This window comes from Primulina eburnea, chromosome 12, assembly GCF_022965805.1.
Source record: "Primulina eburnea isolate SZY01 chromosome 12, ASM2296580v1, whole genome shotgun sequence".
Lineage (NCBI taxonomy): Eukaryota > Viridiplantae > Streptophyta > Magnoliopsida > Lamiales > Gesneriaceae > Primulina > Primulina eburnea.
In genome coordinates this window covers 32,998,845-33,023,500 of record NC_133112.1, presented here as the reverse complement: position 1 = coordinate 33,023,500, position 24,656 = coordinate 32,998,845, and the positions used below count along the sequence as shown (strand labels likewise).

The 24,656-nt window shown below is 41.2% G+C and overlaps 1 protein-coding gene and 1 long non-coding RNA gene across 3 annotated transcripts; one reads left to right on the top strand and one right to left on the bottom strand.

The window, feature by feature from the left end:
• Positions 1 to 2,166: 2,166 nt before the first annotated feature.
• LOC140807044 (uncharacterized protein At3g49055-like) lies at positions 2,167 to 24,033 on the bottom strand. 2 transcript variants are annotated; one of them, XM_073163701.1, is made up of 5 exons: positions 22,346 to 24,032; positions 22,181 to 22,257; positions 16,301 to 16,412; positions 16,054 to 16,170; positions 2,167 to 2,644 (listed from the first exon to the last, which is right to left on the bottom strand). In XM_073163701.1, the coding sequence occupies exons 1-5, from the start codon at positions 23,705 to 23,707 to the stop codon at positions 2,291 to 2,293; spliced, it is 2,022 nt and encodes a 673-aa protein (XP_073019802.1). In that variant the 5' UTR covers positions 23,708 to 24,032; the 3' UTR covers positions 2,167 to 2,290. The 2 variants fall into 2 exon arrangements, with proteins under 2 accessions (XP_073019802.1, XP_073019803.1); XM_073163702.1 differs by lacking the exon at positions 2,167 to 2,644 and adding an exon at positions 2,695 to 2,877 and having other exon boundaries at positions 22,346 to 24,033.
• Positions 17,728 to 22,174, top strand: LOC140807045 (uncharacterized). The gene is made up of 3 exons (XR_012112617.1): positions 17,728 to 18,853; positions 19,433 to 19,781; positions 20,396 to 22,174. It is a non-coding gene; the product is annotated as an uncharacterized lncRNA (long non-coding RNA).
• Positions 24,034 to 24,656: the final 623 nt, after the last annotated feature.

The window sequence follows — 24,656 nt, the reverse complement described above, 5'->3', positions numbered from 1 at the left end:
ATAAAATACATTACAAATGACTTAATTACCCTCAATTTAAATGCATTTAAGTTAATGTTAAATGTTTATTAAAAAAATACATATATACATATATATAGATACATATATATACACACAAATATATATATATATAACGTAATTTAAGAATTGAGATATGCAATTACAAGATCTTGATAACAATGAAATATAAGTTTTTGTGATAGGGTTAATTTTGTCATTACAATTAAATATATAAATTTAATCACTCTTATTAAAATCATACCAAACATTCAACATATTATCTTATCATTATACTATATGGCTGTGTTTGGTTGAGTGGATTAAATAAGGATAGATTAATAGTCAAATATTTATCGTTAAAATTTGATGGATAACTATTTGATTAATAAAATTGAATCTTAAACCGGGTCAAAATGATTATTAAAACATCTTAAAATTTTAACGATAAATATTTGACTATTAATCTATCCTTATTTAATCCACTCAACCAAACACACCCTATATCTCTTACTTATCATATCCTATGTACCAAACTGTACCAGATAGTTTTGCGCATCCTTACCTGTTCATCGGAAGAGGAAAAGAAGAACATATATGAGAAGAAGACTAAATCAAAATCTCTCAAGTGAAAAATTCAAATAAATACAAATTTACGTCTAGCTCTAACATGAAGATATCTCAATTTATCAACACGACACATTCCTCTAATAACTATCTAAATATAAGGAATCAAAATTTTAAAATAATCATATAATATAATTCTTATTTTAATATAAAATGACTTCAGTTATTGTCATGTATGGATCCATTCAATATACTGTTTGCTATCTTCATGACCGAGCAGTTTTATTTCTTTTTCTCTTTAAAGAAGTAAACATAATTTTAAAATATTAAGTGCCAAAGGGTCAAAAGGCGTAATTTTGTGTGAGACGGTCTCACGGGTCGTATTTTGTGATATGAATATCTTATTTGGGTCATCCATGAAAAAATATTACTTTATATGCTAAGAATATTACTTTTTATTGTGAATATCGATAGGGTTGACCCGTCTCACAGATAAAGATTCGTGAAACCGTCTCACACTTACTCGAGTCAAAAAAACAATTTGAGGAGCCATAACTGAATTTTTTTTACTCAATTTACAACCATGAAAATTCACAAGTCCAAAATATACTGTGCCCTAGTATTTTATACTACACCTTGAATCAAGTATAGACTTTTTTACCCGACCCAAATGAAACTCAATAATACAATGTAATATTTTTTAAAAAAAAATAATAAGAATCCCAATTGGAAAGTGGTCTAAGATTCAAACTAATCTTTTGTTTGCACAAAAACTTGTATTTAATTTCATGTCCGTTCAATTCGATATTGTAAAAGTTGACCACTGTTCTTTTTGAATAATGAATGGTTAGATAGAATTTTTCATAGTACACTGCGAATTCTAGACAAAATCAAGCTTATGTCATGAATTTATTGACTTCAATACTCATCATCTATTTTTCATTATACATTTGTTGTCCTTTTGAGAATATATTTTTATTATGAATTAATTGATACTGCATTGTTTTTAGGGAAAAAATTGTAATTTATGTTCCGTATATTTGTTTAGTTTTGAATTTGATTTGTAAAATTTTAGTTTTAGTCAATTATAATTATTATTTTTGAAATTTTAGTCGTTTTCAAATGTGACGTTAATATATCACTAATGTGTGCAGATCACACCAGCACTCATGTAAAATAAATAAACCTATAAAATTTCAAAAGTGAAAAAGATATGACTAATATTAGTCATGCAATTGGTGGATTTTTTTTAAATAAAAAAAAATTGGACCATTAAATAACAAAATTTTTTTAAAAAAAATCTAGTATCATGCGATTGGTGGTTTTATTATTATAGTTTATTTGTGATGTCCGACAAACTCCAAATTAGGTAAATGACACAAAGATATCATTTATTTTGTGTTTGTTTTGTGATTTTTACTATTTTTATTGTTGTTATTATTATTCATTTTACCCTTTTTCTGATTTAATTATTTTAAAATTAATTATTTTTGGTTATTTTGTATGAGCATAGTATAAAGTATTACTATTATCGTCAAAATTATTATAATATATAAATAAATAAAAACAAATGATTTATTATAATATTACATGGAACGCATAAATTATTATTTTTTAAAATAGCACGACTTTGATGAATTTTGAATCAATTCAACTCCATCTTTAAATGCTCACTCGCAAAATATGAGGAGAAAGAAAAAACACAAGGATAAAGGGAAAAAGAGAATCAAAGAAATGGTTCAGAGAGTTCCATTTCATTCGCAGATTCTTGATGTGTTTCAGAGTGATGTGAGCCTACAATATTTAAACCAAGCCATTGCCATGGCCAGCAGATGTATCGAGGTCTGCTTAGGCCGGTTATTGAGTTACCCCGTGTATCAAGTTCATCCAATTGTCGTGTGAGCTCTTCCACTCGATCCCTCAGCCTGGCTGTCCGCATATCTGCCAACTTCAATGACTTCTCGGCTGCATCTCTTGCTACCATGGCTGCTTCTGCGGTTTCTTCTTTGAATTTGAGTTTCTTCTCTGACTCGGTTACGGCTTGCCTTGCCTCCTCTAGCTCTTGTCGCACTGCTGCCAACTGCAGAACCGTGAAACACTAGTTTGAGTTGACTCAATAACACGACAATGAACACAAATGTATATTTATTATTTTAGCAATCGTAATCGAGGAATTCTAATTCCTTAGATTGAACACCACCATAATTCAGACATTATCGTCACTGTGGAGTAGCTACGAAAGACAACATGAGCAAAACGATCAAACACGTGACAATGACTTTGCTGCCGACTGACGAGCAGATATCTGTCATTCTACAAAAATTTATAGTTGTTAATAATACAATTCAAATACATTATATCTTACAAGATGGTGATACCCCTATAAGGGCCCGGGTCATGGATGACCCGGGAAGTTTCATTGGGTAGCCCGTATAGAAACCAAGAGGGCGATTCTTACCTACCCGACTGGACACTTCATGCATAACCGGGTATTTACTTACCTCCCGGGCAGCTAGGGACCGGGCTTTCCTGCTAAAGCCAAGGGCTCAATACACGAGTAACTTACTTAGAGGATCTCATAGATTATAGGGAAAAAAGCGACTGGGCGGGAAGTCAACATCTTTAGCCTGAACGTATCCCCGAAAATATTGAGAAGAAAGGGACTGGACATGCAGTCAACGTCCCTTATCCTTGGAGTACCTACGAAGCTATCGGGAAGAAAGGGACTCGACAGGCCGTCAACGTCCGAGGGTACGAGTAGTAGGTGAGCACGCGCATCAAGGTAACCCTAACTTCCCCTCCTATAAATAACAGGTATAATTGTCATTTACAGGGGTCGAGAATCTCTTCATTCGCAAGCATTCACACATTTTTACTCAAGTTTTCTTCCTTGACAACCCTGCTGACTTAAGCATCGGAGTGGTCACGCCGGACACCCCTCCGGCGCCCATTCACGAGTTCCTCTTATTGTTTGCAGGTCACAGTGGAAGCCATTTACCTTGTTCAATTTCCTAAACAACACTATAAATTTTTGATTTGATCCGGTGGAGCACCCGACCCTGCTCTTCCATTTCAACCGGATCGTATCATTGGCGCCGTCTGTGGGAAACTTGAGACTAAGGCGTTGATATGGCTCACACGAGGAAGACTAACCAGAATAATTCCCGGGTTCAAGGAGCCGACGCAAATCATTCAAGACAAGAGGATGCTCCCCCTGATCTTATTACTATGACTCCAGCGGAGTTGGATAAGCGTATTAATGAAGCCATAGAGAGAGCTATGGCTAGGCGGGAAGCTTCCCACCATGATATACCACTCGAGAAGGAACCAGAAAAAGAGCAGGAGCAGCAGCAGGAATTGAGGGAGGAGGAGAAGGGGGGAGAAGTGGAGGAATCCTCTGCTGGATCTAAGTCACCAACGATGGTCGAGGAGATGTTGGAGTTAAAACAGAAAATGAAAGTCTTGGAAGGACAGCTGGAAAATCGTGGAACTTCTCGAGCGTCTGTCAAGGGATGCCCGTTTGCCGAGGCAATTATTCGGGAACCTCTTCCTGGAAACTTTAAATCCGCTAAAGTAAGGGCGTATGATGGAAACGAGGACCCGGAAGAACACTTGGCCAGGTTCGAGAATATGGCTATGCTGCACTGTTACACCGATAGGATCAAGTGTAAAGTGTTTTTGACTACGCTGGTGGACTCAGCTCAGAGATGGTTTGATGGGTTGGCTCCATTGAGTATTAAATCTTTTGAGGATTTTCAGAAAGCCTTCTTACACCATTTCAGCAGCAGTAAGAAGTATAAGAAAACTGCTTTCAGTTTGTTCGAGGTGAGACAGGGGCCGGAGGAAAGTTTGAGGATGTATATCAAGAGGTTTAACAAAGTGGCTTTGGATGTGCCTACTTGTGCTGCAGAGACAAAAACTACTGCCTTCACTCAAGGCTTAAAAGAGAGTGAGTTTTTCAAGTCATTAACGAAAAAAGTGCCTGAAGACTTTGAGGATTTGCTGTCTCGGACAGAGAAGTACATCAACATGGAGGAAGCCCAGAAACAAAAGAGGGAAGCCATCAGAAAGGAAAGAGGGGACCGGGCACCTAAGCCCGAGGAGAGAGGACCGCGGCGGGGTAATCCAGGGCACTTTTCCCCGCATGTGCCTCTGAAAATTATCCGTGAAAGAGAAGTGCAGGAATGCAGTAGGGATCCGGTTCCCAGTCATCAGCTGTCCCAACCCGAGAAAAATGGATTTTGCACCAGGCATGGTGTGTGTCAGCATAGCACCGAGAATTGTAAAGTTTTGAAAAGAAGTTATGTCCCACCCACCAATAAGGGGCACGACCAGTACACCAAGAGGTCAAGGGGTCCACCTTGGACCTCCCGGCCATCAGTACCTAATGCTCGAGTAGACTCAAGAAACAACCCGAGAAACGATATGGGTAGGAAATGGGAGCCAGAACCCGAGAAGAGGAGCCCTTCGTCCCCTGCTGCTGGGCTGATTAAGATGATATCGGGAGGATCTACCGATGGGGATTCAAATCGGGCCAGGAAATCAAGAAGTAGGCGGGAGTGTCTGGAGGTGGAAGGATCTAGGAGGAACGAGGCAGTGATCAGCTTTGGCCCTGAAGACCTAAAGGGAATAAACATGCCCCACAATGATGCTTTGGTTATCCAAGCCCGGGTGGCCAATTACGACATTCTGAGAGTCTTTGTGGATTCTGGCAGTTCAGTCAATGTGATTTTCAAAGATGCCTTAGTGCAGATGGATTTGCAAGGGTTTAAGTTGGAAGTTGTGGAGACTGCCCTTTTTGGTTTTGCTGGACATGCGGTTTATCCGGAGGGAGAAATTGTTCTGCCGCTCACTCTAGGCTCTCGGGACATCAAGAAAACGGTCATGACCACCTTCACAGTGGTGGACTCCCCATCATCTTACAATATCATTCTGGGGAGGCCGGCCATGAATGAGTTGAGGGCAGTAGCATCTACTTATCATCAAAAGATCAAATTTCCAGTGGGAAGCCAGGTGGGAGAAGTTCGTGGAGATCAACCCTCTTCCCGAAAATGTTATGTGGAAGGTATCCGGGCAGATCAAGGCAAGTCGAGAAAGGAGGGGAAGAAAGCCAGGGTGGAGGAAATTTGGAAGGGCGGAGTGGAGAAAGGAGAAGTCCACTTTGTGGCAGAGGAAGAGCAGGAAGCTGTGGAGATAGGACCAGGCCAACAGATCCGGGTGGCCCGAGACCTCGATATATCCACCCGGGTCAGTTTACTTAAATGTTTAAAGACTAATATTCATGTGTTTGCCTGGTCCCAGCAGGAATTAACAGGGATTTCACCCCTGATATCTGAGCATCGATTAAACATTCTCCCAGGAGCTCACCCGATCAAACAGAAGAAGAGACACTTTGGTCCCGAGAAAGACAAAGTTATTGATGAACAGGTGAAGGAGTTGCTGCAAGCCGGCCACATCCGGGAGATACAATTTCCTACCTGGCTCTCGAATGTGGTGCTGGTACCCAAAGCCGCCGGGAAATGGAGGATGTGTGTTGATTTCCGGGACCTCAATAAAGCATGTCCAAAAGATCATTACCCATTGCCCCGGATTGATCAGTTGGTGGATTCCACCTCAGGCTTCGAACTGCTCAGTTTCATGGATGCCTATCAGGGATATCATCAAATTCCTTTGGCAAAAAATGATCAAGAAAAGGCCAGCTTTATCACCTCGGGAGGTACATTTTGTTATGTTGTGATGCCTTTCGGGTTAAAAAATGCAGGGGCCACATATCAGCGTTTAATGGATAAAGTCTTTGAGAAGCAGCTGGGAAGGAATCTGGAGGTTTATGTGGATGATATTCTGGGAAAGTCAAAGGAGGTGATGGATTTTATTGCTGATTTGGAAGAAACCTTTACCACTTTGACATCTTATGGAGTCAAGCTCAATCCTGCTAAATGTATTTTCGGAGTCAAGAGTGGTAAGTTCTTGGGCTTTATAGTGACAGAGCGGGGAATCGAGGTCAACCAAGAAAAAGTGAAGTCCCTCTTATGTATGCCTTCCCCCCGATCTGTCAAAGTAGTGCAGAAGCTGACCGGGAGGATTGCCTCTCTATCTCGGTTTATATCTCGGTCAGCCCACAGAAGTTATCCTTTCTTTCAGGTTCTCAGAAAAGCCCAAAAGTTCAGATGGGATGACAAGTGCGAGCAGGCTTTCCAAGATCTTAAAAAGCATCTGGCTGAGCTCCCAGTTCTGGTAAAGCCTGAGCCCGGGGATAAGTTGTTTGTCTATTTATCCACTACTGAATATGCTGTCAGCTCTGTCTTAATAAAGGAAGAAGGTTCGGATCAAAAGCCTGTCTATTATGTCAGTCACGCTCTAAGAGGTCCCGAGCTGCGGTATAGTGAAGTGGAGAAGATGGCCCTGGCTTTAGTTGTGACTGCTCGGAAATTGCGGCCTTATTTTCTATCACATCCTATTATCGTTCTTACTAACAGCCCGCTTGGAAGAATTATGACTCACTCTGAAGTATCCGGGCGGATGATCAAATGGAATGTGGAATTGGGGGAATACGATATTGAGTATAAGCCCCGGGTGGCCATAAAAGCACAGGCTTTATCAGATTTCTTATCTGAGATGATTCAACCTGCTGAGGAAGAGAGATGAAGGGTGTTTGTAGATGGGGCTTCTTGCCTGGTTGGATGTGGAGTCGGAGTCGTGATAATCTCCCCATTGGGAGAGAAGATTAAATTGGCAGTCAAAATTGATTCCCGGGTAACAAATAATGAAGCAGAATATGAGGCTGTTCTAGCCGGCATCCGAGCTGCCCGAGAAATTGGAGCGGCCAGGATTATATTGTATTCCGATTCACAGTTGATTACTCAACACATCAAGGGCGTGTATGAGGTCAAGGACGACAAAATGCTCAAATATTTACATCTCATCAAAGCCCAGGCAGTCGTATTTATGGATTGGAGCATCGAACAGATACCCCGAGAAGAAAATGGAGAGGCTGATGCCCTAGCAAAAATGGCTGCTTCTTTGTCGGAAGACAGCACCCGGGAGGTTTTGTTTGTTTTCCGAGTAGTTTTAACTATTGAAGAAGAGGAAATGTCGACAATACCCGAGGATTCTTGGATGACCCCTCTGATCAAATTCATCCGGGACAATGAATTGCCCGAGGAGAAAGCTCGAGCACAGAAAATAAAAAGACAAGCCCCCAGGTTTGTTCTCTTAAATAATATCTTATACCGGAGATCATTCCAGGGACCATTATTGAAGTGTTTGAGCGGGAAGGAAGTGATTTATGTTCTTCAAGAAATTCATGAAGGATGCTGTGGTGAGCATTTGGGGGGAACATCTTTAGCTCGGAAAGCGATGCTAGCCGGGTTCTGGTGGCCGACTCTTCACCATGATTCGGCTCAAGTGGTCCGGACTTGTGAAGGCTGTCAGCATCATTCAAACTTTCAACACAGCCCAGCCACCCCTCTGAAGCCTATTTGGGCATATTGTCCTTTTGATCAATGGGGTATGAATATAGTCGGTCCATTTCCGGTTGCTCGGGCTCAGAAAAAATTCTTGTTGGTGGCTGTGGATTATTTCTCTAAGTGGGTGGAAGCCGAGCCCTTGGCTAAAATCACCGAACAAGAGGTTTTAAAATTCTTATGGAAGAATATAGTATGTCGCTTCGGCATACCCCGTCGATTGATCTCGGATAATGGGAGACAGTTTCAAGGAAAGGAAATAACATCTTGGTGCCGGGAAATGAAGATCACCCAGTCCTTCACTTCTGTTGCGTACTCTCAGGCCAATGGGCAGACAGAAGTTGTAAACAGAATCATTGTGCAGGCTTTAAAGACCATACTACAAGGCAAAGGAAAGGACTGGGTAAAAGAATTGTCTAGTGTACTATGGGCATACAGGACTACTCCCCGGGCACCTACTCAAGAAACTCCGTTCAGCCTGGTATATGGATCTGAGGCCGTCCTTCCTGTTGAGATCGGTCAAACATCTGCCCGGGTAGAATCTTACCCGAGCAACAATGAGGATAGCCGTGCATTGGAACTGGATCTATTAGAAGAAAAGAGGGATCAAGCCATGATCCGGATGGAAGCATATCGGAACCGGGTCATGAAATCCTACAACAAAAGGGTCCGAATTCGAGACTTGCAGATAGGGGACTTGGTTATGAAGAAGGTTAATCCAGCTGGGGACGTGGGCAAGCTCGAAGCTCGATGGGAGGGGCCTTACAAAATCATTAGGAGAGTTAGTTCAGGATCTTTTTACCTGGAAGATGCTCAAGGGAAACTTCTTAAGAGACCTTGGAATGTACTTCATTTGAAGAAATATTATGCTTAGCCAATGTATAGATGTAATTTTCACTTTGAAGAAATAATAAAGGATCGCTTTCCTCATACTTTTGCCTACTATAAGTGATAATGCGGAAAAAAGGAGGAGACCTAAGCCCAGGGTACTACTCCCTAGCTCGGGGCTCCGTACCTCGACCATTCCAAAGTCCCGGGACCTGTTCCCCGGCCTAAGGTTCCGTACCTTAGCTCTACATAAGCCCAGGGTACTACTCCCTGGCTCGGGGCTCCGTACCTCGACCATTCCAAAGTCCCGGGACCTGTTCCCCGGCCTAAGGTTCCGTACCTTAGCTCTACATAAGCCCAGGGTACTACTCCCTGGCTCGGGGCTCCGTACCTCGACCATTCCAAAGTCCCGGGACCTGTTCCCCAGCCTAAGGTTCCGTACCTTAGCTCTACATAAGCCCAGGGTACTACTCCCTGGCTCGGGGCTCCGTACCTCGACCATTCCAAAGTCCCGGGACCTGTTCCCCGGCCTAAGGTTCCGTACCTTAGCTCTACATAAGCCCAGGGTACTACTCCCTGGCTCGGGGCTCCGTACCTCGACCATTCCAAAGTCTCGGGACCTGTTCCCCGACCTAAGGTTCCGTACCTTAGCTCTACATAAGCCCAGGGTACTACTCCCTGGCTCGGGGCTCCGTACCTCGACCATTCCAAAGTCCCGGGACCTGTTCCCCGGCCTAAGGTTCCGTACCTTAGCTCTACATAAGCCCAGGGCATTACACCCTGGCTCGGGGCTCCGCACCTCGACTATTCCAAGGTCCCAGAACCTGTTCCCCGGTTTAAATTTTTGTGAATTTCAGATAGTTACATCACAAATAATCAGTTAAAAAACAGAAGACCGATGCCTGGGTTTTCTATCTCAGTGAAGTTCTCAACACTTGGAAAATCTCTAAGAATTATTAAAGCAGGAATATCCTATTCATGTTAAGATCAGATGCTCAGCTTTTATGAAAATTGCAAAGAAGGATAAGGGGACAGAGAATATTGCATTACTAAGAGGCCCGAAAAACAAGAAATAAACTTGAAAATAAGAAAGAAATTACAATCCTACTCTATATCAACAGGGCCGGTGCCCGGCTCTTTTTCCTCCTCCGTCGGCCGCTCTTTTTCTTCTCCTTCCTCCTCTACAGGCTCCTCCCCTTCTTCCTCCTCTCCGGATTCTTCTTCCTTATCTTTCACCCCAGCTCCTGCAAGGGATGCAATGGCTAGCCCGAAGTCTGGAAAGTTGGCCCTGTCCTTGGGGATAAGCCCGGCTTCCTGGAATTGTTGAAGACATCTGTTGAAGCCGGTCTTAAAGAAAGGATAGGCTCGATCCTCCACGGCCACCTTGAATTCTGAGGATTCCAGGAAGGAAGTCCGCAGTTGCTCTTTCTGGCGCTCAGACTCGGCTAGGGCCTTCTCCGCTTTTTTAGCCCGGGACATTTGTTCTTCTACGGCATCCATCAGGGAGGCATTCTTACGATCAAGAATTGATTGATGCCTGTGAAGAGTTTCCTCCCTGATATGACTTTCATTCAGTTCCTCCCGGGCTTTGGCCAGCTCCGCCTGGGCAGACTCCACAGAACCCCGAAGGGTTGCCACCGTCTCTGAATGAAATTCCTTCAACAGAGCAAGCTCCGCTTGAATAAGCTCGTGCGTTTCTTGGAAGACCTGGAGTTGGGGGGCCTGGTGGTTGGCTAAGGAGGACACCTCTTCATAGGCTGACATTAACATATGTGCACCCTATTTTTCAAAGAGAAGGCAGGGTTGACAAGATAATAAAAAAAAAAAAAAAAAAAAAGAGAGAAAGAAGGGAAGAAAAAAGCTTACAGCCAGAAGCTTGTTCAAGCCATCTAGGCATCGAGGGGTCGGCGGCATTCTCTTCAGGAAGGCCTGGTCAGTAGGAAGGAGCATTTGCTTAAGGAGGTCTGCCCCGACCCGGGAGGCTCCTTCGGTGTAAAAGACAGACCCGCTGGGCTGCGAAGAGAGGAGGGGCCCTGGCAAGGGCCCTTGAATAGATTCTGGAAGAAGCTCTTGGGAAGATTCCTGGGAAGGCTTCTGGAGGGGCGCCTGATCAGTATGCGAAAGAGAAAATGCTTGATTCGCTTGGGAGAAAGCCTGGTCTCCCACTTGGTCATCTTCGCTAAGAGTCAAAACCGGGATGGTCGTAACTCTTTTTTGTCTCTGGCGGAGGGGCAGGAGGTCCTCTTCTTCTTCCCGAGAGTCAGGCGCCGCTCTCTTCTGTTCAACTTCTACCCGGGCCGCCTTCTTTGTCTGAGCTGCCACCTCCTCAGCCCTTTTTTCGGCTGCAGCCTTCCGAGCCGCCATCCTCCTTTCCTTGGCTGCCTTTTCGGCTGCCCATTTCCTAGCAAAAGCCTCCTCCATTAAATCTGCATATAAGGAAAAGGAGGTTAGAATCCACGTGCAAATATCAATAAAGGAGACGATGGCATAACAGATAAATGAGAATTACCGGGCTGAAGGCCCGAGCCAGCAACTTCGTCGACTACTCGGTCAATCGGATCTTCAGCCCGGTTACTTAGGTGATAGGTGGCCAGATGCTCTTGGGTTATAAGGGTGGAGGAAGAAAACTTTTGACCCTCCACCAAGGCTAGGCTTCGGATATAAAACTCCTCAAATTTATATGCTTGGGGAAGCTCTGGCTGACGAGGAAGAGAAGGAATGAACCCGGTCGGACAATCGAGACTAGCCGGGAGTTTGATAAAAAAATATCTGCCTTTCCATCCCTTTTGAGAGGAGGGGATATCATCAAGGAAGCGGGCATTAAGCCGAGCGGAAAGGGAAAAAGCATTATCACCTAATCTACAAATAAAAAAGTAATGAAGAACTTTGGAATTTATTAACAGGTCATGCATTCGGAAGAGGACAAAAACCGAAGCCATAATCCGGAAAGAATTGGGATGGAATTGATTAAGAGGTACACCAAAGAATTTGGCAACCTCGATATAAAATAAGGGAATAGGAAATCGGAGACCATTTCGAAGCTGGTCCCGGAAGAAAGTAATATAACCCGAGGGGGGTTGATCAGCCCGGTTAGAGGACTTGGGTATGAGAATAGGGTAGGAAGAAGGAATGACCCCCAGGGTTCGAAGTTCTTCCTCTGCTCCTGGACGCAAGGAGCTTGGCAGAGAAGAAAACCAGGGAATCTCTGAGAGGTCGGCTGAAGGTTGGGCAGGTACCCGGGCTTTACCCTTACCCTTATCTTTTTTGGGGATCCGGGATATGCCCGAAGGAGAAGGTTTAGAAGGTCTCGAAGAAGGTTGGGGTTTTAAGCTTATAGGTTTCGGGACAGTCTGGGTAGAGGGGCGACGAGAAGTAGGGGAAGGAGAGGAATCAGAACGGAAGGCAGTGGATTCGTATTCCGGTGAACCTCGTACGTTAGCACCAGAAGTGGAAGAAGTGGAATTAGACATGATAAAAAGAGAAAACTTACAAGGGCGGTGGAAGATCGTCGGAATGGGAAAACTTGGAGCGCCTGAAAACTGCGAGTAAAGAATTTGCAAGGGCTTCGCCGAGAGGGATGATTTGAGAGTAATTTTCGAGAAAGTGATTTTTGGAAAACCCTAGGGGTTGCTATATATAAAGGATGAAGGACGATCTGGACCGTCGACTGAAAACACGTGTGCGGTCTTGATGCGCCCCAGAAATCACAACGGGCAGAATGAAAGGACGGCTACGCAGAGCGAGGCGTCATGATGGCTTATCTACTCGGAATGCGAATCGACTGTGGCGGTTGTTCAGTAGGGCCCATATCATTTTAACCCTGCGTCAATCACCTAGGGGTACGAAGTGTCATTTTTACTTTAAGCCCGGGAGGTTTAAGGCCCCGGCATTTTTACTTTAAGCCCGGGAGATTTAAGGCCCCGGCATTTTTACTTTAAGCCCGGAAGGTTTAAAGCCCCGGCATTTTATTCGAAACAGAGCTCTAATACTTTATTTAAAGAAGGTGAGATTTTTGTTCTGGATGGTCCAATCGCAGATTTACGAATTATATTCGGTTCATCATTGATTAACGTGCGAAGAAGAAAATGAAACAAATAAACAGATTTTATTCATAAAGGAATCGCTCATGCCTAGCACCAATTATTAATACACCTACGACATCCTGCCACTCGTGGATCCAATGGGTTAGTTCAGGAGACTGGGCGATGTTGAAGGACTCAGAGGATGAAATCTTTTCCAGTTGACGCCATTCCTTCAGCAGCATCGCATGAAGCAGGACTTCATCAGTAGCTAGCTCTGCAACATGGTTCACTTCGAGCTCCCGTTTATACCTCCTCGCCACAGCTCTTTGTGCTCGAGTGAAGACCAAACCCTCCTGGAGCGTGGCATTAAGATCTTGAATCTTATGCCAAGTGGACATCACCTTCGACAGGACCAACTCCTCAATGGTCCTCCTCAGATCCTCCATATGAAGATGTAGGGTATTGGGCGCTGGGACGTATATGCCACTGCAGACCGTAGATTCGCTCGAACTTGCCATGTCGAAGATGTTATTTCTTACCTCCCATTGCCTTCCTGTATTTATAAGCACGAAGCATTTATTATTGAGGTAGGCGAAGAGATTGTTACGAATATCGAGGTACTAAGGCACTAGTCGTCAGAAGAAGAAAGGACATACGCGATTATCGAGGTATCAAACTTATTCATTTCCCGAAATACGAAGCGTCTCCAGGCTGACACCTGTCATCATAACAATCGGGACATCCAGGTAAGGGGGGTAACATTTGTATTAAGTCCGGGAGGTTTAAGGCCCCGGCATTTTCTCTTGAGACCGGGAGGTTCGAGGCCCCGGCATATTATGGCAAGCCCGGGAGATACGACGCCCCGGCATGCTACTTTTAAGCCCGGCGGATATACTTGAATCGAACAGATTAAGGTATCCTAAATAATCCTTCTCAAGATGATAAACAATGGCGATAGTTGGGTGGAATAGACGTGTGTCATTAATGCACTAATCAGTACGAATCAACGTTTTCTACGCCCGAGGTGTCGCATCCCTAGGTCTTTTCGATAAGACTTGAGAAGGATGGGGTCCCGGTATTCCCTCCGAAACCCGAGAGATGCGGAGCTCGGGCATCCTTTTTGGTAGAAATACGAAATCCTCACGTTTCCGGTTGTTACTTATTATTAGTTAATCTTGTCATTTAAGTTGTGCAGCCCGTGAGATATGCATCAGATAAAATAGTACAAAGACAGTAAACTCGGATAATAATTTTATTTAAAGAAATTATTTCGGATTACATCGAAATATGCCTCCTCTACGAAGGCTTTCCACAAATAATCCAACGTCTCACTTCTCGTGTAGCCCTTCCTTCGTAGCTCTTGGTGTCAGTGATATCGTTGAGGGTGTTCCTCTCTTTACGGAGCATCAGTTCGTACATGTGATCCTCTTCAAAAGGATCCCCCAACTCAGAAATATGTAGGTACTCCCGATACTTCTCCAATTTCGCCAGTAGCCGGGGAGTATTAGCCTCACCACAGTTGTAGAGAAGTTGTAATTCCTGCAGTGCCTCGCAGAAGGCAAGAATCTTGTGAAAGACCTCCTCTTCTATTTCCGTCTTTTGTCTCTCCGCAGACGCATTCATGAACTCTTCCGCCAGATCGGGGACGCTGGGATCGCTAGCACCTGCCATTATATCTTTCTAACAACACTTTGTTGGTATGATGGCGGATCGGTAAGGCACTATTTATGATAAGAACAAAGTAATAATGACCGTTGATCTTCAAGATGCCTGAACGGTTGAGATAAGTTTTGGAAATTGTGCTGGGAGGTGAAAAGGCGTGCACAGCTGTCGAGGTGTCAGACTTATCCATTTCTCGAGATGTGGAGCGTTTTCTAGTAGGAATTAATTTTGGGTGCATCTCATTGTAACGAATGCGAAATTCAGGGAGGCTGGATAACAATTCATTCGGGTCCGGGAGACAAATCATCCAGGCGTGACATCTCCTCTACGGGATATTTGAAGGCTCCGATGCTATCATACACCATGAATTATTTCGCACCAATCGGGACAGCGAGTGAGACTCTAGCCCGACTATTTTAGGGATGGGTGGTGATTCCCCTATAAGGGCCCGGGTCATGGATGACCCGGGAAGTTTCATTGGGTAGCCCGTATAGAAACCAAGAGGGCGATTATTACCTACCCGACTGGACACTTCATGCATAACCGGGTATTTACTTACCTCCCGGGCAGCTAGGGACCGGGCTTTCCTGCTAAAGCCAAGGGCTCAATACCCGAGTAACTTACTTAGAGGATCTCATAGATTATAGGGAAGAAAGCGACTGGGCGGGAAGTCAACATCTTTAGCCTGAACGTATCCCCGAAAATATTGAGAAGAAAGGGACTGGACATGCAGTCAACGTCCCTTATCCTTGGAGTACCCACGAAGCTATCGGGAAGAAAGGGACTCGACAGGCCGTCAACGTCCGAGGGTACGAGTAGTAGGTGAGCACGCGCATCAAGGTAACCCTAGCTTCCCCTCCTATAAATAACAGGTATAATTGTCATTTACAGGGGTCGAGAATCTCTTCATTCGCAAGCATTCACACATTTTTACTCAAGTTTTCTTCCTTGACAACCCTGCTGACTTAAGCATCGGAGTGGTCACGCCGGACACCCCTCCGGCGTCCATTCACGAGTTCCTCTTATTGTTTGCAGGCCACAGTGGAAGCCATTTACCTTGTTCAATTTCCTAAACACCACTATAAATTTTTGATTTGATCCGGTGGAGCACCCGACCCTGCTCTTCTATTTCATCCGGATCGTATCACAAGACTAAGCGCCAAATTTTATTGCGCTACATAGACAATTACACCAGTCAATTGCTGCTCCTCTACAATTTATTTCTGTCCTGCTCGAAGTATCTTAAAAAATTGACAGACATGGCCAAACGTCTAAGAAATAGCACAGATGAGAGAAATGAAGTAGGGAGATACAGGACAACTTCCAATTCAGATTGTAAAAAATAATTTTGCTTTTCAAAATTCAAGAAGAAAATTTTGGCAAATCTTAGATATCAGTACAATTCTTTTCACATGTCAAATTTTCTTTTAGATGTTCAAACGCGGTAAGCTAAAATGATTTAAAAATTAACACAGATTAACTCGTTCTAGCTCATTACTCATCCTCTTTTATACCTGGGCGACATACTCCTGTTCCACTGCTTGACCAGCATCAGCTTCTTGCTGTGCTGCCACCTTCCACCGCATGATTTCTTCTTCTGCAGATGCAATATCCATCATAAGCCCTTCAACCTAGGCATTCCAAGCAGCAGAACGAGTATCAAATCTATGCATTTTCAGAGTATCTTTAAAAATTAAATAGGGTGTAAAAACTCTGATTCTAGAGGCTGACGTCATCAAGGATATAGAACCTGTGACCTACATTTTCATTTGCCACTCGTTCCTTCTCTTCGAGTTCTTCCACATGATGTCTACACTGGTTGAGTTCCTTGGCTAGAGCATCTACACGCTCTTTGTATAAACTTGACTCTTTCCTTAATCCAGTAAAATTGAATGCACACAATACTAACAGTCAGGAAAGGTTTATTTAATGCATTGACCATTTTAACCAATAAAATTGTAACTTATTTTGTATGTTCTCGCAGCACAAACTTTACACAATTGTGCTCACTAAGTTCAGTTATTTTTACTCAGCTCATCTTTAATGCAGAACCAAAAGTCATAGTTTTGGAGTCCCTATAATCAATGAAGACCATATGTATAATAAGCTAGCAATGTTGTAAATGGTGGTGGGGGGCGGTCAGCCAGGCGGTTGATTTTTTTAAAAAAATATTTTTATACATAATTATATATTACAATACATTCATATGATTACAAGTTGAATTACCAAATATTCATATGATATTACAAACATAGGGAGTGTTAGCAGCGATGGTGGGCGTTCACAATAGCAGTGATTGTTGTGCCTGGCCGGTACTTGCATGTTATTGTTTATGATTATCGCAGCGTCAGTCTCAAGTCATTTTACTATTTTATGATGCTTGAGTTTTTCAGGATGACCAATTTACGGGAAGGTCATACAGCAAGTTTTCTAGGCCCTAAGGTCCATTTTAATTATATAATATATGACAATGACATCCCAAATTTAACATAAAAAATAAAAAACCTCAACATCAGTTCAACTAAGCCAATAAAGCTCCCAAACAACATAACATCAAATCTAAATAACAACACAGATACACGGGGCATCTCCCCGGATAATAGCACCTAACATATAACTAATAAAAAAACTCCAAACAATCATAACTACTATCTGAGAAAACTCCGCTAGACACAACCAAGCAATCCCACCTCAATCACGAGCTCCGCTAGCGGAACCTCCGCCTGGTGCTGCAAAACCCCTCGGGAGATCTACCATGGAATAATGCTCGAGCAACAACACAGGGGAGCTACATCGTCATACAGCTAAACCGTCCTGCCAAGTATGCGAGGTATGCCAGGCTCTGCTGAATAACACCTCTGACTGGGCCTCCATACAGCTGATACGATATAACAGGATGACACAATCCCAACGCTCACCTCAAAAGGATACACTGACCACGGGATTGTTCAATCAAATCTACGGTCTCATGTGTATAGACCTATCAGCCACACTATGATCCCGAGATAAACAACAGTGTCAGTTAACAAATTATAACAGTCAAAAAGTCATATATACGATCAGTACAACACAGAATAACAATTAAACATAATTTATGTGTTACCGTCGTATGTTACCGAGCTGTAACATACATATACCAACTTGACATCCAATATCGACTTTACTTCAAGACTCTCGGCCTAAACAAAACAATAAGCCGATCATGAAAACTACATTCTATACCAATGTCCGATTTAGCACAAAAGAGTATAAAATTAGTATCTCGCTCAATATTAACTCAAATCATTATCCGCTAATTGAAAATGAAAGAAAACTCAATTATCTAAGTTTTTCCAGTTGAAATCATATTCAAATTCCCAATCATTTGAACCCAACATTACATTGAACCCAAGATATCAAATCTGCTCTCGCATAAAATTCCAGCCACTGTGCAGTTCCAAAAAACCGAACACAACTTGCACAATTCTTACTAGAATTTAACGATCCAAGTCTCATTTCGAAGACAAGACATGGCTCTACAACTTTCATTTGAACAAAAAATTCAGAATCCGAAGGCATGAGGGTTAAAATCTCGAATTACAGTAGGTATTCTGCACAGTTCAATTTCGAATATGGTTTTGACACATTGTCGTAGAAAAATCATAATAAATCCGTTTCTAATCGAAATTCGATGATTCCAGCGGCTCTAGAAAACTAACAAACAGAGCTACAAGTTCTATTTGAACCACAAGTCGAGATTCTTATAGCAAATTACACATAAACTCGAAATTCAGAAGCACAAAACTGAAACTCACACTCACCAACTACTGCACGGAAACAAAGCTCGCGAAATGGAGCTTTGATCTGCTAGCTTCCTTGCTAAAAATTTGCGATTTATGACTCAAAACGAAGCTAATGATGTAAAGAAGACAACCACCGATCGAGATTTCGACGCTGGACGGAGGAGATATCGCAATTCCACCGCAGCCGCTACACAATTGACAGGAATGGAGTTTCTTTCTTCTCTTCCTTATCTCGTTTCTTCCTTCTCTCTCTTAAGATAAGTTATGTGTGTATATGTATGTATATATATACCCACATGTATATTTAATTGCTAAGAATAGTAACACATGCTCAATAATCCCGATTTTAAATTTATCTTGCTCCCGTGTATTATTTAAACTCTATATGTATTTTATATCGTTAAATTCTCCTATATTCTAAAATACATATTTTTAACACACTTCCTAAAATTATTTGGCATAAATAATTATTTTAATTTAGAACTCAATAATTATTCTAATTATGCCAAATTACCGGATAATTAATTATAGGGTCTTACATTTCTCCACTTCTTAAAACAAATTTCATCCTCGAAATTTACGATAGAGTTGCCACAGTCATTGTCTGGCATCCACGATGTTTTCCATGTTTCTATGTTGCGTAAGTATGAGCCCGATCCATCTCATGTGATTCAGCCCGATGAAGTTGAATTTGACCCTTCTTTGTCTTATACTGAGTATCTTGTTTGTATCTTGGATCGTAAAGATACGCAATAAAGTTATTCCACTTGTGCGTGTTCAGTGGTCGAGACATGGAGTAGAAGAATCAAGGTGGGAAACAGAAGAGAAGATGAGAGCATCTCATCCATATCTGTTTGATTCTTAGTATTGTTTTGATGTTTTTGAATTGTGTAAGATGTATGTGTATAAACAAAAATTTCGAGAACGAAATTTGTTTTAAGGGGTGGAGAAGTGTAAGGCCCTGTAATTAATTATCCGGTAATTTGATATAATTAAAATAATTATTGAGTTATAAATTAAAATAATTATTTATGCCAAATAAATTCAAGAAGTGTGTTAAAAATATGTATTTTAGAATATCGGAGAATTTAACGATACAAAATACATATAGAGTTTAAATAACACACTAAAGGAAAATAAATGCAAAACCGGGATAAAAAGAGGCATGAGTATTACACTATATACATATATATACACACACAACTTACCTTAAGAGAGAGAAAGAAGAAAATAAATAAGAAAGAATGAAGTTTTCCACCAAACCCCATTCCCGTCACCCTTGGAGCAGCCCCGAAAAAATCGCACTATCTCCTCCGTCCGGCGTCGAAATCTCGATCGGTTTGAGGGGTTGTCTTTCTTACATCAGTACCTTCGTTTTGAGCCATAAATTGCGAGTTTTTAGCAAAGAAGCGAGCAGATCAAAGCTCCATTTCGCGAGCCTTGTTTTTGTGTAGTAGTTGGTGAGTTTCAGTTTTTGTGCTTATGAATTTCAGGTTTATGTGTATTGTGTGCTAAGAATCTCGACTGGTGGTTCAAATAGAACGTGTATATTTGTTTGTTAGCTTTCTAGAGTTGCTGGAATCATCGAATTTCTATTAGAAATTGATTTGTTATGATTTTTCTACCAAAATGTGTCAAAACCAGATTCGAAATTGAACTGTGCAGAATACCTACTATAATTCAGGATTTTAAACTTCGTGCATTCGGATTCTGAATTTTTGGTTCAAATGAAAGTTGTAGAGCTATGTCTTATCTTCGAAATGAGACTTGAATTGTTAAATTTCAGTAAGAATTGTGCAAGTTATGTTTGTTTTTCTGGAACTGCTCAGTGGTTGGAATTTTATTCGAGAGCAGATTTGATATCTTGGATTTAATGTAATGTTGTGTTCAAATGATTGAGAATTTGAATATGGTTTTAACTAGAAAAACTTAGATAATTGAGTTTTTCTTTCATTTCCAATTGACGGATATTAATTTGAGTTAACATGAATGAGATACGAATTTTATACTCTTTTGTGCCAAATCGGACATTGGTATAGAATGTAATTTTCATAATCGGCTAATTGTTGTTTAGGCCGAGAGTCTTGAAGTAAAGTTGATATTGGATTGTCAAGTTGGTACAGGTATGTTACAGCTCGGTAACATACGACGGTAACACATAAATTATGTTTCATTGTCATTCTGTATTGCACTGATCGTATCTATGACTTGTTGACTGTTGTAATTTGTTAAATGCCTTCGTTATGATATATATTTATTATTGTGACATATTATTGGCATTTAGCATAGGACATACTGTTATGACATTCATGTTGAACCATGTCATTCTTGTTAGTCCGTTTTTTATATCCATTGTTATCTGACATTGTTGTTTTTCTCGGGATCATAGTGTGGCTGATAGACCTATACACATGAGACCGTAGATGTGAATGTGATTTAACAATCCCGTGGTTAGTGTAGCCTTTTGAGGTGAGTGCATGGATTGTGTCATCTAGTTCGTTCTGTTATGTCATCCTGTTATATCGTATCAGCTGTATGGAGGCCAAGTCAGGGGTGTTATTCAGCACAGCTTGGCATACCTCGCATACCTGGCAAGACGGTTTAGCTGTATGACGATTTAGCTTCCCTGTGTTGTTGCTCGAGCATTATTCCGGTTGTTATCGTACCGCTTATTGGCTCTTGTTATCCCGATTATTCGTTGAGCCTTTCATGCATTCCATATTACATTTTATTATATGATTATGCGTGATTTATGTTTATTGTTGTTATTGTTGGACTGTTTCATACCAGAATCCTAACCTCAGTTGTTTAGTGGGGGCTATTGTGGTTGCTTTTAGACACCATGGTAGATCTCCCGAGGGGTTTTGCAGCACAATGTGGAGGTTCCGCTAGCGGAGCTCGTGATTGAGGTGGGATTGCTTGGTTGTGTCTAACGGAGTTATTCCATATAATATTTATGGTTGTTTGGAGTTTTTTTGTCAGTTATATGTCAGGTGTTATTATCCGGGGATTTGGCCCGTGTATCTGTATTGTTATTTGGATTTGATGTATATTGTTTGGGAGCTTTGCCGGCTTAGTTGAACTGATGTTTGAGGATTGTTGTCGTGTGCATGGCCGGTACTTGCATGTGATTGTTTATGATTATCGCAGCGTCAGTTTTGAGTCATTTTACTATTTTCTGATGCTTGAGTTTTTCGGGATGTCCTATTTACGGGGAGGTCATGCCAAAATTTTTCTAGGCCCTGAGATCCGTTTTAAAGTATTTTAAATCATTTCCGCTGCAAATCTAAATCAAACCATTATCGTTTGATCATTAATTGTCATTAGAGTAAATGAGCCTCACTAGGTGACTGAGCTTGTAAAACTATTATGATTTGGAAGATAAAGTGTACAAGTGTATTAATAATTAAGGTTTTCTAAAATTTTGTTGACTTTGACCGCCTCGCCCGCTCCTAGTCATCTTCTACCGCCTACAGAACAGCCAAATCAAAGGCAGTGCGGTCGATGGACGCCTCCTCGCCTGCTATTTAGAGCACTGCTTGCGAGCACTCGAATATATATATATATAATAAAATGACTGAATTTTATTTTTCGAGCTTTTTCAAATTCAAGCTCATGTAACTCGATATCTACAAGAGTCGAGCTTGAGCACGAAGTTGATTACTCGATTGAGTTCGAGCAGGGAAATTAAAATCGAGTCGAGCTCGACTCTGCTCGGGTAACAGTGAAGCACTAGCATGTTGTGTCAATATTTTGATCATATCATAGCGATTCGAAACTTCAGTGGACAATCCTATTATATTTACACATGCAGGAAAAAAAAAGAGGGCATTGACACTAAATTTTGGCACAAAGGTACCTTAGTTCCTCCACAGAATGCTTTAGCTCGATAATCTCAAGCTGTGACTGCTTAATGATATTCTCCAGAGCACTAGCCTGCTCGTAGAATAATGATAAAATAATGATTAACAACTGGAAAAGAAAATCAAGCAGAAAACAAAATCATGCTAAAAGATATGAGTACCAGAGCATATACTTCATCTTCCTCTGACTCGCCAGTACCCAATGTTCCTTTAGAAGGCTGAAATTTGCTGAACTTATAATCAATACCGGCCTCTTTTAAACCATTTTCTGCAACTTTAAACAGCTTGTTTGTTTCAGATGACAAGTCAACTGAACTTCGCTTTGACAATGTACTTCTTAATAAACACCCAATTTGTTCTTTCTCATTCACTAATTGTGTAATAGTCTCACTCAGATTTTTCACTTCACGAGTTTTATCCTCTATTGAATCCCTAGTTTTCCCCACAACAATTTTACTCAATTCATATATGGATTTCATTCCGGTTAAAGACGCTCTAATATTTTCCTCATTTGATTCTTGAGCAAGGAATAAGGACTCGGACAATTCTGATGATTTTTTAGCATCAACAATTTTCATAGCTTTACACATTTCTCCATGGATACCAGACACAAACTTCAATTGATCAATCAACAACGGTCTTTGTGTCTCCATTTTCGATTCATACTCACTCACCAATAATCTCAATCTTGACAGCTCACTCTCTATTGTGTCCTGCTTCTCAAAAAATTCTCTTTCCAATTTAGCCATTTTCCCATTTTTCTCATCCATCGATTGTTTCAAATTCTCGATTTCCTCACTTTTCTTTGCCACTTCCTCTCTCAACACACCAATTGTTGCCTCAAGCTGTGAAACTTCGATGGCGATCTCATAATTCCTACGGTCGACCAATTCCCGAGCCTCATTTCTTGCTTTGACACTAGATTCAATCTGTTTTATAAGTTCCTCCACGATATCATTTGTCCTCTTAATTACACTATATGCCACAGCTGGCAATCCAGAATACTTATTAGACTTTGGCAACCCATTCCCTCCAAAATCTTTATAACTACTCACTTTCCTTGATATCTTCTCCGTACCACTAATGAGCATGGAAGACCCCGTTTCCATTTCTATCCTTGTCGTCTCCCTCGCCTTCTCTACCTCCTCTAGCTGCTTCAAAACCTCATCTTTTTGTGTCAATGCCTCTTCTTTCAACTTAATTTCTTCTTTCAACTCCTGACTAACACTATCCAATTTCCTCAAAGCTTCCTCCTTCCCATTCACTGCCTCATCATGCTGCCGTGAGCACTCATCTCGTTTCTTGAGGGCCTCGTGGCACAACACCTTAAGCCGATTAAACGAAACTTGGATATCATTTTTCGAATTCTCAGCCGCCTCACGAGCTATTCTCTCACGATCAAGCTCTGCAAGGATTTCCCTAAACTTCTCGACAGATATACTTTCTGGTGTCTTAATATCAATATGCACCGCATCATCTGCCTCAACATCGCTCAATACGTCGTTTTCCTCGACACCCGACATCAAGCAAAACAATATATACAACAATTCACAGAAATAGCAAGCACCCACTACAAAAGATCCATCATTTAACTCCAAACACACGATCAGAACAAAAATAACAACAAAGATCGAGAATAATCGAAGAAAATATTGGTAACACCCACGAGAAGAAATGGGATTAATTGACGCAGTATGCAACAATGATTGAAAGTTAGAAAGTAAAAGCTTCAGCAGGAAATCGTACCCGCCACCCGGATAATCTATCGAGCCCAACAGAAGAGTGGAGGAAAAATAAATTCCAGAAAGAAAACCAACAAGGTACCAATCATTCTCCTTCCTTGGTTATAATTTCATCATTATTATTTTAAGTATAATATTTGATTCTGTAACAAATAAATAATTGAAATATATAATTTAGTCATAAAAATTCCCATTATGAAACTATATTGACATATTCAAAAATAATAATATAATTTAATGGAGACAAATTCAGCTTCTTCTTTTTTTGAGGTAGCTCATAAATTAAAATATTTTTTAACTTTATAATAAATTAATCAAATCAACTATAAAACTAATGAAAAGGAAAATCGAGCCTGAGCTCGAAATTCATTGAAATAAAAACAAAAACAAAAAAATAATCTGAATTTACATTACGTTAGGATAGAAATATTTCAAATCCATAAATTTTGATTATACTTTTAAAGTTAACGATGAAACAATTGTTCAATCATAAATTCATACATTATTCTAATCATCTTTTAATCATGATTGCGATTAATTAATCAATTATGCAGCGTTTGGTATGCATGATTAAATAGGATTGATTGATTTTGTCCAGCTGTAGCCCATGCTTGGTTCATTTGCAACTAAAACCACCTAATCCACTCTGCAACGGACAAAAGTGTACTAGACCACATAAAATAAACTCATGTCTCATGCCATTATTAATTGTCCTGCTTTGTATCACACG

Bases quoted from the DNA above. Each gene is read 5' to 3' on its own strand.
- LOC140807044 (XM_073163701.1), bottom strand. From the start codon at position 23,707: ATGTCGGGTGTCGAGGAAAACGACGTATTGAGCGATGTTGAGGCAGAT. The intron at 22,258-22,345 runs GTACTCATATCT...TTCTACGAGCAG, and splicing joins AAGATGAAGTATATGCTCTG to GCTAGTGCTCTGGAGAATAT. The intron at 16,171-16,300 runs GTAGGTCACAGG...TGGAATGCCTAG, and splicing joins AACGAGTGGCAAATGAAAAT to GTTGAAGGGCTTATGATGGA.